Below are 12,463 nucleotides of genomic sequence, written 5' to 3'. Positions count from 1 at the left end.
TTGGCTAGTTTCTAGAGCCTTGTAGATACCGTTAGCCTCTACCTCTCCTCCCAACAAATTGAAATCCGTGACTATCTTCTTTAAGTTCAGTCTGGGGGGATTTGGTTGAGAAGGGGGGAGAATTTAATGGAACAATTCCTAATAAAATGGTCTTTTGTTCCAGGTATTCGAGATGTTTCTGAAGACCAATGGTTGGTCTAAGATGAAACTCATTCCTACATTAATAGATAAGGATCTAGGGATATCCTTCCTTATATCTATTTCTAGTAGGGCTTGAGGGTGCCAACATGGGTGTAGGTCAATATTTGATCACACTCTCAACAATCTTTCAATTGGTTCAAGTAGGAGCTTGATTAATGGGTGTAAATGCAAAGGTAGGTTGCGTTGTTCTACCCAGACATGGCAGAGGGTAGGTTTGTGACCAACAGCTCAATTTTTTCTCATCCAAGCATTGAGAACCTTGGTTAGAGGTCTCGGCCCATAATAAAGACCAATCAGGGCCTTGTTTTGGTAGATATTTTGTCATTCCTGAACTAAATCGACATTAGGAAGTGTAACATACCCATCTTCACTAATAAAGAAATGTCCATGTAATTATGAGTTTTTATGGTATAAAAAACAATGATTTTATTATTTGAGTCGTTTTTACTTAGAATCTTCAAATTCTGAGCCCAAATTTGGAATCTGCGCACGATTTTATCCTAATATAGGATTTTACAGCATCCAAAACGGACACCAGATCAAGCCTATACGCAAATTTCAGTCATTTTAGTTAAAAAACGGCAACCTTTAAACCTTAATAAATGCACGACCGGGCGTCCGATTGATGAACGGTCTGAACCCCTACGACCAGGAGAACCTCTCGGACAAAAAAAAATTCTCCCCTCGGGGCGGTCCGGCACGCAAATCGAGGCGAGCGCCCCAAATTTGGGTACCCCGTCCCAAAATTTGGTCCGTACACACTTACTAGGATGCCCGTACGATGGCCGCCCAAGAACCAAAGGACGGCCGCCCACTATATGGTCCACACGTACCCCTACGTGGACACCCATGCTGCCCTAGATAAGGTACATGCGTACCACTCCTTTCCCGGACAACCGACACTGTACCTTTCCCCTGGACCCATGCAGGCCACTGATCCATAGCCTTTGAGAAGGTACACCATCCTTTCGTCCTTGCTTTGTGCAGTGCCCGCACCCATACCCCTCAGCTATATAAACCCCTGGGGTGCTCCACAGGCAGCACGTAGTTTTGTGTAACGTATGCCCTATTGTACCACCGTCTGTCTCAGCGCAGCGTACTTGCTGTCGTACAACTGCCCCTTGCAGCCGCCTCTCTCACACCCCCTCCTTTGCCTCTTTTCAGATAGGCCAATTTTCCTCCATTCCCCTCTTGCTAGGAGGCAGTGTCCTTAACTCTTCTCTCTCTCTCTCTCTCTCTCTCTCTCTCTCTCTCTCTCTCTCCCCCCGTGTGAATACACTTACAGCAGCCCTCTCAGTCCTCCTCCACGTTTTTACCCTTAAGGACATCTCACAATTCCCCCCCCCCATTTGCGTAGACTTTAATAAGAGTTTTTTTGCCTTAAGAAAGGGTTCGTGTGTCATACTCTTTCGCTCATACGGTGAGCAAACGAACTCAGAATTCAGATCCGACTGAAGCGTTTCGATCGCAGCAGCGAGCTCTACAAGGCAACGTCTAAGATGGCCTCTTCTCAGAGACGTCAAAATATTGCCTCAAGAGGAGCGCGCAATAACGAGATTAGGGAAGATGCTCCGAATGCAGCTCCAGCCCTCCCTTTTCAAGCTCCTCAAGGAAATGGTGGCCAAGTTAGCTTGGTTAATTTTTTTAAAGAAGAGATTTTCCTGACTTCACTTCAAAATTCTGGCAGTCTTTATTTCAAGCCCTAGGAACTCAACTTTGCTTTAGCACAGCTTATCATCCAGAGACCGATGGCCAGACTGAGAGAGTCAATTAAGTAATTGAAGACATTCTTAGAGCATATTGTGGATGGAAACCAAGAAGGTGGATTCAATACCTTCCTCTGGTAGAATTTGCCTACAATGCATCTTATCATCAAAGCATAGGAATGTCACCATTAAAGCACTCTATGGGCAAGAATGTTTGTCTCCTCTAAATTTCTCTGATCCAACCATAAGAGTTGAGGCATCCAGGAAAATGCTCGAAGAAATGGAGGAACAAACCAAGGCAATCCAAAAGGATATTAAAGCTGCCTAAGATCGACAAAAACATTATGCTGACAACAAGAGGTCTGAAAGGATCTTCAAGGAAGGAGACAGAGTTCTTCTACGAGTGCGACCCAAATGAAGTTCTCTATCACTTGGGAAATATAAGAAGCTCAGCCCTAGGTATTGTGTCCCTATACAGTTATCAAGTGTCTAGGTAAAAGTGCCTATAAACTCCAACTCCCAGTCCATATCAAAGTCCATAATGTGTTTCATGTAAGTTTGTTAAAACCATATGTCCCCAGTCTCGATCATATTCTTGATGATGAACAAGTTGTAATCCCTACTCAAGGAGTCCTTGAATTACAGCCCAGTAGCATCATAGATTCTAGGGAAAGGCAACTCCGAAATAGAACTCTTGTAGAACATCTAGTACAGTGGAAAGATTACCCTGAAGAGGATGCAACTTGGGAAGATGAAGCTACACTCTTAAAGGATTATCCCCAATTCATGACGAGATGAGGACATCTCGATTTCTTTAAGGGGGGAAGGATGTAACATACCAATCTTCACTAATAAAGAAATGTCCATGTAATTATGAGTTTTTATGGTATAAAAATCAATGATTTTATTATTTGAGTCATTTCTACTTAGAATCTTCAAAATTATGAGCCTAAATTTGGAATCTGCGCGTGATTTTACCCTAATATAGGATTTTATAACATCCAAAACGGACACCGGATCAAGCCTATATGCAAATTTCAGTCATTTTAGTTAAAAAATGGCGACCTTTAAACCTTAATAAATGCACGACCGGGCGTCCGATTGACGAACGGTCTGAACCCCTACGACCAGGAGAACCTCCCGGACAAAAAAAATTTCTCCCCCGGGGCGGTCCGGCACACAAATCGAGGCGGGTGTCCCAAATTTGGATACCCCGTCCCTCCCAAAATTTGGTCCGTACACTCTTACTAGGATGCCTGTACGATGGTCACCCAAGAACCAAAGGACGGCCGCCCACTGTATGGTCCACACGTACCCCTACGTGGACACCCATGCTGCCCCAGACGAGATAAGGTACATGCGTACCACTCCTTTCCCGGACAACCGACACCGTATCTTTCCCCCCTGGACCCATGCAGGCCACTGATCCATAGCCTTTGAAGGTACACCGTCCTTTCGTCCTTGCTTTGTGCAGCGCCCGCACCCATACCCCTCAGCTATATAATCCCCCGGGGTGCTCCACAGGCAGCACGCAATTCTGTGTAGCGTATGCCCTATTGTACAGCCGTCTGTCCCAGCGTAGCGTACTTGCTGTCGTACAGCTGTCCCTTGCAGCCACCTCTCTCACACCCCCTCCTTTGCCTCTTTTCAGATAGGCCAATTTTCCTCCATTCCCCTCCTTTGCCTCTTTTCAGATAGGCCAATTTTCCTCCATTCCCCTCTTCCTAGGAGGCAGTGTCCTTAACTCTTCTCCCCCCCCCCCCGCTCCCCCGTGTGAATAGACTTACAGCAGCCCTCTCAACCCTCCTCCACGTTTTTACCCTTAAGGACATGTCACAATCCCCCCCCATTTGCGTAGACTTTAATAAGGGTTTTTTTGCCTTAAGAAAGGGTTCATGCGTCATACTCTTTTGCTCATACGGTGAGCAAACAAACTCAGAATTCAGATCCGACTGAAGCGTTTCGATCGCAGCAGTGAGCTCTACAAGGCGACGTCTAAGATGGCCTCTTCTCGGAGATGTTAAAATATTTCCTCAAGAGGAGCGCGCAATAACGAGATTAGGAAAGATGCTCCCAATGCGGCTCCAGCCCTCCCTTTTCAAGCTCCTCAAGGAAATGGTGGCCAGGTTAGCTTGGTTAATTTTTTAAAAGAAGAGATTTTTCTTAAATTAGTGTTAATGAATGGTATCTTTTCCTTTTAAAATGACGACATAAAAATTGTATGAAGTTACGAATTATGTGATGCTGTATTCGATAGATTGCGTTGAAATTGTTACCTTCACGAATTGTGAATGCTGTATTTAATAAATTGCATTGAAGTTGTTATCTTTAGAATTCAAGTTTTTTTGGCTTCAAGGCTAACTCCGTTCCGTGCTTGTGTAACCGGGCGGCGTCGTTAGCAAAGCCTGGGAATGGCCCAAGGTATCCCTCATACCATTGGGAGAATAAGGATCGCCGATTGAGGCGAGAGATTATGAGACTGCCTAGTTCTGAGGGCCCAGGCTAGTGCAGTAAATAAGCCCACCCTAGTGTGCAGACATCCCTCTGAGGGGCGGGAGGATCGAGCGATGGAGCCTGAGAGGGCGACAGGCCGGCTTGAGTCCTCGCCAACGGCCGACGATGAGGTGTATGGTTCCATAGGGTTTTTCCCAGCATGTAGAGGCTAGAAGGCCGAATTCTAGATCATCGGCAGTATAAGAATAAGAGAGCCGGTTTGGCTTGTATGGAATTGGTTCATGTATAAACTTTTTATATAAATATATCTTGTCTTTGGTATAATTGCATTGTGTAAAAAGGCTGTTTTAACGAACCTTGTGAAAAAGGACCTTAATCAAGGAATATGTTTATTTATGTCAAACAGTGTGGTAGGATTAATTAGAAAACAAATTGATGCGTGAGTAGGGTGGAAAGTGGGAGGATAGAATGCCCCGACGGTACTATCCTATGGACGGGTGGACCCGATTAGTCGGGTAGCTTTCCAACAGATTAAGAGAAAGCCCTACGCTAGATAAATAGGTTCTTGGGCAACTCTATTCTAGAAGACTAGGCCAGCGGCTGTGCCTTGTATAAGATGAGGAAAAAAGCGTTGCCTCTAGAAATCAAGTCTAGTAGTTGCCCAATTCAATTGCCCTATGGGTGATTTGATGTTTAGAAGATTACGCTCCCCCTGCGAGATAGAACTAGGTCTTACCTATGAATCGTATCCTTGAATCTCTACATGGTCAAGGTGTCGATGAATAGGAAATTTTCTCTAAGTGAAGACTTAGTGGACTATCTTAAGTGTTTTCCCCCATTTTAGAAGGGAGGAACCTTACAGGAAGGGAAACAAAAATCTTACCACTTCCGCCTAGTTGATCTTCTTTTCCAGTAGCTCCATCTCTTCCACCTGGGTGATGCTGGTTTCACATCCAGTTGGCCCCTCCTAGTTTCTTTTGTAGGATGCCCTTCAACTAGGTCAATTCCATCTCGCTCAGGTAGTAGAACTTGGTCTTTGAGCCTCCCCTAGTCTTCCTCTTTTTCGCTTGGTTGTAGTTTGCGGGACGGGCCAGTTGGGCTCTCCATAGCCAGTCTGCAAAGGGATCTGAACAGAGACCTAGTTTAGGCGAGGAGTCGAGGGGAGAAAAGAGATTGTTAACATGCACAGAGGTAGGTACCACATTTGCGGACTAATAGGGCAAGTCAGCTAACAGAGAGCCAGTTTGCATGCTGGCTGCGTGGCTCACACGTGAGAAGAGGAATCCCATCGTCTAGCATTGCTCCCACTCCTCCGCTTGATCGGGGAGGATTTGGGCGCGGGATTCTCTACAATGTACTCCAAAACCAGCAAATCTCATCATTTTGATCTAAAAAAACCGACTAAATTTCAATGTCTTCCTTTTTTCCATTGGTTGGGAAAAATGTTTTTCACAGCTCAAAATTTAAATAATCACATTGCTTTTTACACTAGGTTCTGGAATGGAGGAAATTTATGTGGGGGCATCATAGATGTACATAAATGATAGCATCGGTGCACCGTGCACACTGCAACATACGTTTATGATGATATGCACATTGCATGTGCCTACATTAGGGAACTGTTCAACTGAACTAGCGTCCACGTTATCATGACTTATGAGAGAGAGAGTGAGAGAGAATATATTCAAAGTTTACAAATTAAAGAAAAGGTCCGGAGATCGAGGAGGCAGCAGTGGGAGCACATGCACCCTACCTACTTGCTGCTACCCGCAGCAAGTAGCACCTCCGGTTCGTCAGTCAGAAAAATTACCTTTTTTATAACTAAAATATCAAAATTTTCGAATCTTTAAGGCTATTATGCGAAATTACGACCGGGGGTTTTCTCGATTTGAGCCGCGGAAATTGCACTTGTTTTCCCGTCCTAATACCTACAGAAAGCTAGATGATAATAGCTTGAGGCGGGAATCCTTTGACCTTGTCCCGTCGTGCGACGTCGTGTTAGTAGTCTAGTAGGAGTTCCGTGTGGGGCCTGCTTGTAGGCAATCATCCAACTGTCACTGATTCCAACGCACTTGTTTGTACCGATGGACTTTCTAGTCTGCGCACGATGTAAGTGGAGTCACGGAGATGAGTTTGATTACTCGAGATCTGCGATAACCTAAAGTTGGGCATTAAAGAGGTTATTTAAGCTTTCACAATTTCGTCGACGTAGAAGATCACCATGCCTATCAGAAACTTCGCCGTGGGCCGCTACTCCGAGCTCTTGGAGCCAGAGCCCCTCAAGGCCGGCTTCGCAGAGTTCATTGCCACTTTCTTCTTCGTCTTCATTGGAGAGGGCAGCTCCATAGCTTATGGTAGGGGTTCTTCCCCCTTCTTTGAACATAACAACCATTGCTGAGTACGTTGTCGATCATACCTTTGCTTTTACGTAGTAAATATTACGCCATCTGATGCCTGATTGCAGTCTTTCATGTTATTAAATTTAATATGCTAATATATATCCAGTAAGGGATACTTCCAGAATCACCAATTCAACCAAGTAACTTGGATCACTTCATCCAGAATCAGCTGAATGAGCTCCAAAGGAAGATTGATGAGTCCAACAGTTTTGTGGCCTTGTCGCAAACCAGAATTGAAGCACTATGCTAATGATTATTGAGATATGTAATTGCTATGTCTGTGAACAGTGGATCCCAGTGCTGTATCCCAGCCAGTTATTGTAATTTTGTCTCTCTTAATTAATTCTTGCGCTTGTTGGTGAAAAAAAAAAGTTTGGCGAACGTGCCCATTGATCTAGCATGGCTTATCTAGCTAATCGTGTGCGTTTATGAGTGATTGCAGTTGAGGTCAGCGGTAGCTCTACCCTTACGCCAGTCGGGCTGCTCATTGCGGCCATTTGCCATGGATTCGCAATCTACGGGGCCATCTCCATCTCCTTCCACGTGTCCGGAGGCCACGTCAACCCCGCTGTGACAGTGGGTCTTCTCGTGGGGGGCTATATTACCGTGTTCAAGAGCATACTGTACATCATAATGCAGCTTGCTGGGGCTGCGCTTGCATGCGTGCTGCTCAGATACGTCACTAATGGATCGGTAAGAAAAGGGAATTAAGTCTAATCAAAATTTAAGATTGGGCGAATTACGTAATCAGCTCCAGTTCACATGATGTGGTGATTTTCTTGGCAGAGCTTGCCTGTTCACGCGCTCGGTAGCGGCGAGCCGGTTCTAGCAGCGGTGGTTTTGGAGGTGGTCATCACCTTCATCTTGCTCTACACCATCTACGCATGTGCCGTGGACCCCAGGGCAAAGTCCACGTCGGCATCCGCCCCTCTCACGGTAGGGCTGATTGTGGCGGCCATCATACTGTGCGGTGGGCCCTACGACGGGGCGTCCATGAACCCGGCCCGCTCCTTCGGGCCCGCATTGGTGGCATGGAATTGGGAGAATCACTGGGTCTACTGGGTGGGCCCGCTCGTTGGCGGAGCTCTCGCTGGCCTTGTCTACGAGCTCATGTACATCGCCGCACCAGCTGCGCATGAGCGCCTCAACTCTGGCGACGATTATTAAAACAGCTTGCTAGTTGCATCTATTATTATTATGATTCATGACGATGATGATGATGATACGAATAACATAACTATGGTTGCATCTACTTTTAACGATGATGTGTGTGAGCGCGTTTTTTCGGGGCCCTTTAAAACTCACAAGAATGCTAAACTGGTTAGTGAATGGCACAGGCTCCATCATGGAGCACATGACAGAGGTTCGCCCGCCCCACTGCTCAAACAAAATGTTTTTTTCAACCCTTAAAATTAAAGGCAATGTGTAGGGTTAACTAGCCCGGATTTAGACTTGAAAATCACTAGCCCGGATTTAGACTTGAAAATCACTAGAAATCGCAAATTTCAACCTTCCAAATTAAGGTAACGTAGAATTTCAACCGAGATTTCTAAATTTCAGTCGGGAAAATTACACTACGAAACCGGGTTATGTGAGCATTGGCCTGCCCGTAAATCACACGACTGCCATTATCCATATAGGTACATCGTGGTGGTGGGGACTCAACTAAAAGTGTGATCAATTTCCTTGCTAGTTCCACTGATGCAGTTGTAGTAGGTAGTACCATGGCTAGTTTGCTGGATTATATAAATGATGGCATTGCCCTAACGTTTGTACTGCTGCAAAGAAATACCTGTAGATGACTTTAATGAATGACAAAAGACTAGTCACTTTTTTAAAAAATTGATACGAAAACAATTTGAACGCTATTGAAAGTGCATCCATCAAAATTTTGAGAATGATTTTCATAAGTAAGAAAAATGCTCATGCCGCCTCTCACTCAATCCTTGCACAACATGCAGTTGACCAACATCAGTACTTGATCAAGTTAATCATTTAAAGCACAACAGTGTTTCTTCTATGCATATATAAGTGCGTGACATAAAAAAATGACCATAGACAGGGAGAGCTCGCTCAGTTCGCTCCTTAAATTTATAAACATAGGCCATGTTTCCATGAGAATTATGGTGGTGACATATCGCCCGAAGTGGTTGCTGTCGCATACCCAGTAAAAACCATTGGTGACATATCGCCCATAATCTCACGAACCCAGCTAGTAGCATAAGTGCGAAACCTTTCACGCAAGCAGGTCATCACAATGTCCATAGCACTAGTTGAGCTTGACATCTTAACACACTCCCCCTCGAGCTCAACTCCACAGACTACACTCCAAGTAAGCTCCTAAACTTACAGAGCTTCTTTGTACCCAATACCTTCGGCCTTATCTACCAGCTCACCCATATCATCAAGTAGCTTCTAAAACCAAGTTGCCATAGTAGTGCACTGGCATCACATATACGACCGACAAACGGGTGTTGTGTGTAAAAAATAGTGTCGCTTAAACGATGGGAATTTTTTTTTAAAATTGCCCCACGAGGCATCGACGTCTTTCCCATGGCCTATCCACAATCTTGACATGTCCCTCATAGGACGATGCAATATAATACTATCTAGAAACGCTAGTACATCCTGTGTGCTAAGCCTGATTTAGAATGTCCTACGATGATGGGAGATAATCTCTCTGATCCTCCTGTGATGTAGGGGTCACTGTCTGGGGCTTGGTGGGTGGGGTCGTGAGGCTCTGCCCAACATGTCTAGCACCACTCCTCTCGGTCGTGCTCACGCGTCACTATTTGGGCAGGATATTGGGAGATCCACTCAAGGTGCCTAGGCTTGGAAGAAGTCGATCAAGGAGCTCTGTGCTGGTGCCCTGGTATAAGCTGCTACCCTAGGTCGCAGGAGGGAATCTCTATGTTTGCAGAGCTCTAGGAGGAAGAGGCCCAAGCATCTCTGGTCTAGGAAGATCATGATCTTAGATAGTGTCCCAAAGCCATCTTTGAAGAGGCAAAAAACCTCCCTCTGATCTCGTAGTATACCGAGCACGTGTATATATAGTGCTCCTCTATCTCAACCTTGAGATGGCATAGTCACTACAACAAAAAGAGGAGTTAGCGGGGCAGTTATAGCATAGCTTTTATAAAAGGATTTGGAAAAGCGTCGGGGCGTAAGCATCACTATTTTTCTGATGCTATATCCCACGTTATAATCGCCGCTATATCCCACGCTATAAATGCCGCTATATCCCACTCTATTTTCATCGCTCAACAGTGCTGTCAAAAAACAACGGTGTCGCGACTCGCTATTCTCACTGCTTCAGCATCGTTGATAAAAAGAATTAGCGTCGCTATTTCCACCACTCAGTGACATTGTGAAAAAAAATTGGGGGCAGATTCGAGCATTAGCTCCAATCTGGCCCAAAAAAATTTAATTAAATATATTGAAGACAATTCTAGTTTGTACAAACAGATATATCGACATATGAAAATACATTTGAAACATAGTAACTCCCGAAACCTTATTCATATTAAATCCCAAACTCTATAAAAGGCAAGTTACATCCAAAATGCCATAACAAGGCGAGCTACATCGAGTATAGAGTTACATAACATACAAAACAATAGGCCGGTCTCTACTCCTCCTCCTCCTCCTCCTCCTCGCCTATTGCCTCTTCATCATCTTTCTATATCACTGAAGATTAAGTAATGTTAAAACATAAACTAGATAAATTTCTAAAAGCTTATAAAACCAAAATAATATGAAATTACAGTGGGCATAGCTTCATAGTTCAAAGTGACACCTTGTTGTCCGAAACCATTCAAATGTGGCCGAGATCCCATTGCGATAAGCAAAGTTGTATCCTCACAAGAAGGAGAATGGTCCACCACATTTTCCTACATTAAAGACACATTAAAAAAGAACAATTTATATAAGATTTAATTCTTTGGAAACCAAAGTTTTGAATACAAAATGTTAAGAGTTCAAATACTTACAAACTGAGCGAGGAAAGCTGGCCTTCCACCCGCCGAATCCAAGATGAGAAGCCCCTATTTTATGCATGCATACTCGGGCTACTTCTCTTTGTTGCTTGAATAGATCATCGGGATTTTCCCAATACGTCTTTTTGGCCTTTTTTCAATCCTTTTCTAATTCTCCTAGTAGTTTGATGCCACCACGCTCGATGGCCTTGGCAATCAATGATTTCCTGTGACTTGCATGACCCCACATACGATCCAGCATCTTAAGGTCATCAAATGGTAAGTCGGGGTGGGGCATAGGAAACTTTGTCTTCAATACACTTAGAATGTATTTCTTCTTTATATTGTCTTGATTTCTCAAGTCGATGCCCCAAATGTTTCTGAACTCAAGATTTACAAGGTGATGCATGCATGCTATAACATGCTTTCCCTTGCTATCTTCAATGATTGACCCATTTGTCCTCCTCACATGGTAAGGAAGCATTGCTGGGTCATAGGCATTTGGATCCACCACCTATTGTGCTGGCACATCCTCTGATGGGGAAATGGAAGCAGATCTATTATTACCCCCAAAACAATCCCCGCGTCCACCCCCACCAGAACGACGACTCCCACTAGAACAACGAGAAGAGGTTGACCTCCTATCTGACAAGGTCATGGACTAGGTGCCACAGAAGAGAGCGGAGTGGCCTGGTCGCAACCTCCATGTGAAGGCCCAACACCCTTAAAAGCACTAGATCCTCCAATGGGAGTGGACACGGTTATATGAGTAACCCAGGAGTAGTACCACCCATCGGAGTACCCCCCCATCGGTGTAGGGTTAACTGTGGAAGAAAGCAAGGGTGGAGCAAAATTGTTCAAGACATTCTCTCTTCCATACCAATGCGACAGACTAGCGACCAACTATGAGAGATGCTCCATGTCAGGACCATCAACCGAATGGACATTGAACGACGTCTTGGTGGTTTTCTCGAGTTCGGATTGTCCCCCCACATGTCTACATTATAAGAATGAGGCTTAAAAAGCAGATCTATTATGTGTATACCTTATGCATTCTCAAACTTAAATAACACAAGAATGCATTAGAACTCTTATACTTCAGAACTTTATTGAGACCCTTTAGAATCACTATAACACGTCGAGGGCATAGCAACGTTTATTTTGTCGGGATGTCAAGGATTCCACTCGCTACCTCAAGCGAAATAGCGCTGCCCAACAACGAAATTTCACCGCCCCGCTGAGCAGCACTTATAGAGCATCGAATTTTTGCTATTCAAAAGTGCTATTTCATTGCTCAGTAGCGCCTATAGCAGTGAAATTTCACTGCTATACTGTGATTTCGTTGGCTGTGCAATGAAAATGGCAACGAGATTGCACTGCTATTTTTGTTGCTGCATAAAATTCCAAAGAGTTGTTGGATGCTAAATTTAAGTTATACATGTTACATACACACAGAAAATGATTTATAGTTTTAAAAAAACATCCATCAGAATCCTTGGAGCCATGTTTCAAGAAAAAAAGAAGAAGATAGAACTGAAAACTTTTGAGAAGCGAAACAATGTCAAGATCATGAATCTATCCCATCTTGTAATAAATCCATACGTTTTGCTTCATCCATATGTCTATATCTAATGGAAGCTCAATGAAAAGATGGGGTTCCATATCAATATCACTATCACAATCCAATGAAGCATTGTCATGATTGATAGCTGACTCATCATCTTCTTCG

General features: G+C 44.2%; 1 protein-coding gene across 1 annotated transcript; it reads left to right on the top strand.

The window, feature by feature from the left end:
- The first annotated feature begins 6,490 nt into the window (after positions 1-6,490).
- On the top strand, positions 6,491-8,022 carry LOC147634395 (putative aquaporin TIP-type). The gene is made up of 3 exons (XM_086805556.1): positions 6,491-6,715; positions 7,203-7,453; positions 7,547-8,022. Exons 1-3 carry the CDS (start codon positions 6,583-6,585, stop codon positions 7,925-7,927), a joined length of 765 nt encoding a protein of 254 aa, XP_086661682.1. The 5' UTR covers positions 6,491-6,582; the 3' UTR covers positions 7,928-8,022.
- Positions 8,023-12,463: the final 4,441 nt, after the last annotated feature.

The sequence above is a fragment of the Cibotium barometz genome, chromosome 11 (assembly GCF_041138505.1).
Source record: "Cibotium barometz isolate CiBa-2024 chromosome 11, ASM4113850v1, whole genome shotgun sequence".
NCBI classification, from domain to species: domain Eukaryota; kingdom Viridiplantae; phylum Streptophyta; class Polypodiopsida; order Cyatheales; family Cibotiaceae; genus Cibotium; species Cibotium barometz.
Note: the sequence above shows the minus strand (reverse complement) of the source record. Positions and strands in the feature narration are given on the sequence as shown.

What these genes read in the sequence shown, in the direction of transcription:
- LOC147634395 (XM_086805556.1), top strand. Translation starts at nt 6,583, where the DNA reads ATGCCTATCAGAAACTTCGCCGTGGGCCGCTACTCCGAGCTCTTGGAG. An exon ending in GGGCAGCTCCATAGCTTATG is followed by an intron (nt 6,716 to 7,202) that starts GTAGGGGTTCTT and finishes GAGTGATTGCAG; the next exon opens with TTGAGGTCAGCGGTAGCTCT. An exon ending in GATACGTCACTAATGGATCG is followed by an intron (nt 7,454 to 7,546) that starts GTAAGAAAAGGG and finishes TTTTCTTGGCAG; the next exon opens with AGCTTGCCTGTTCACGCGCT.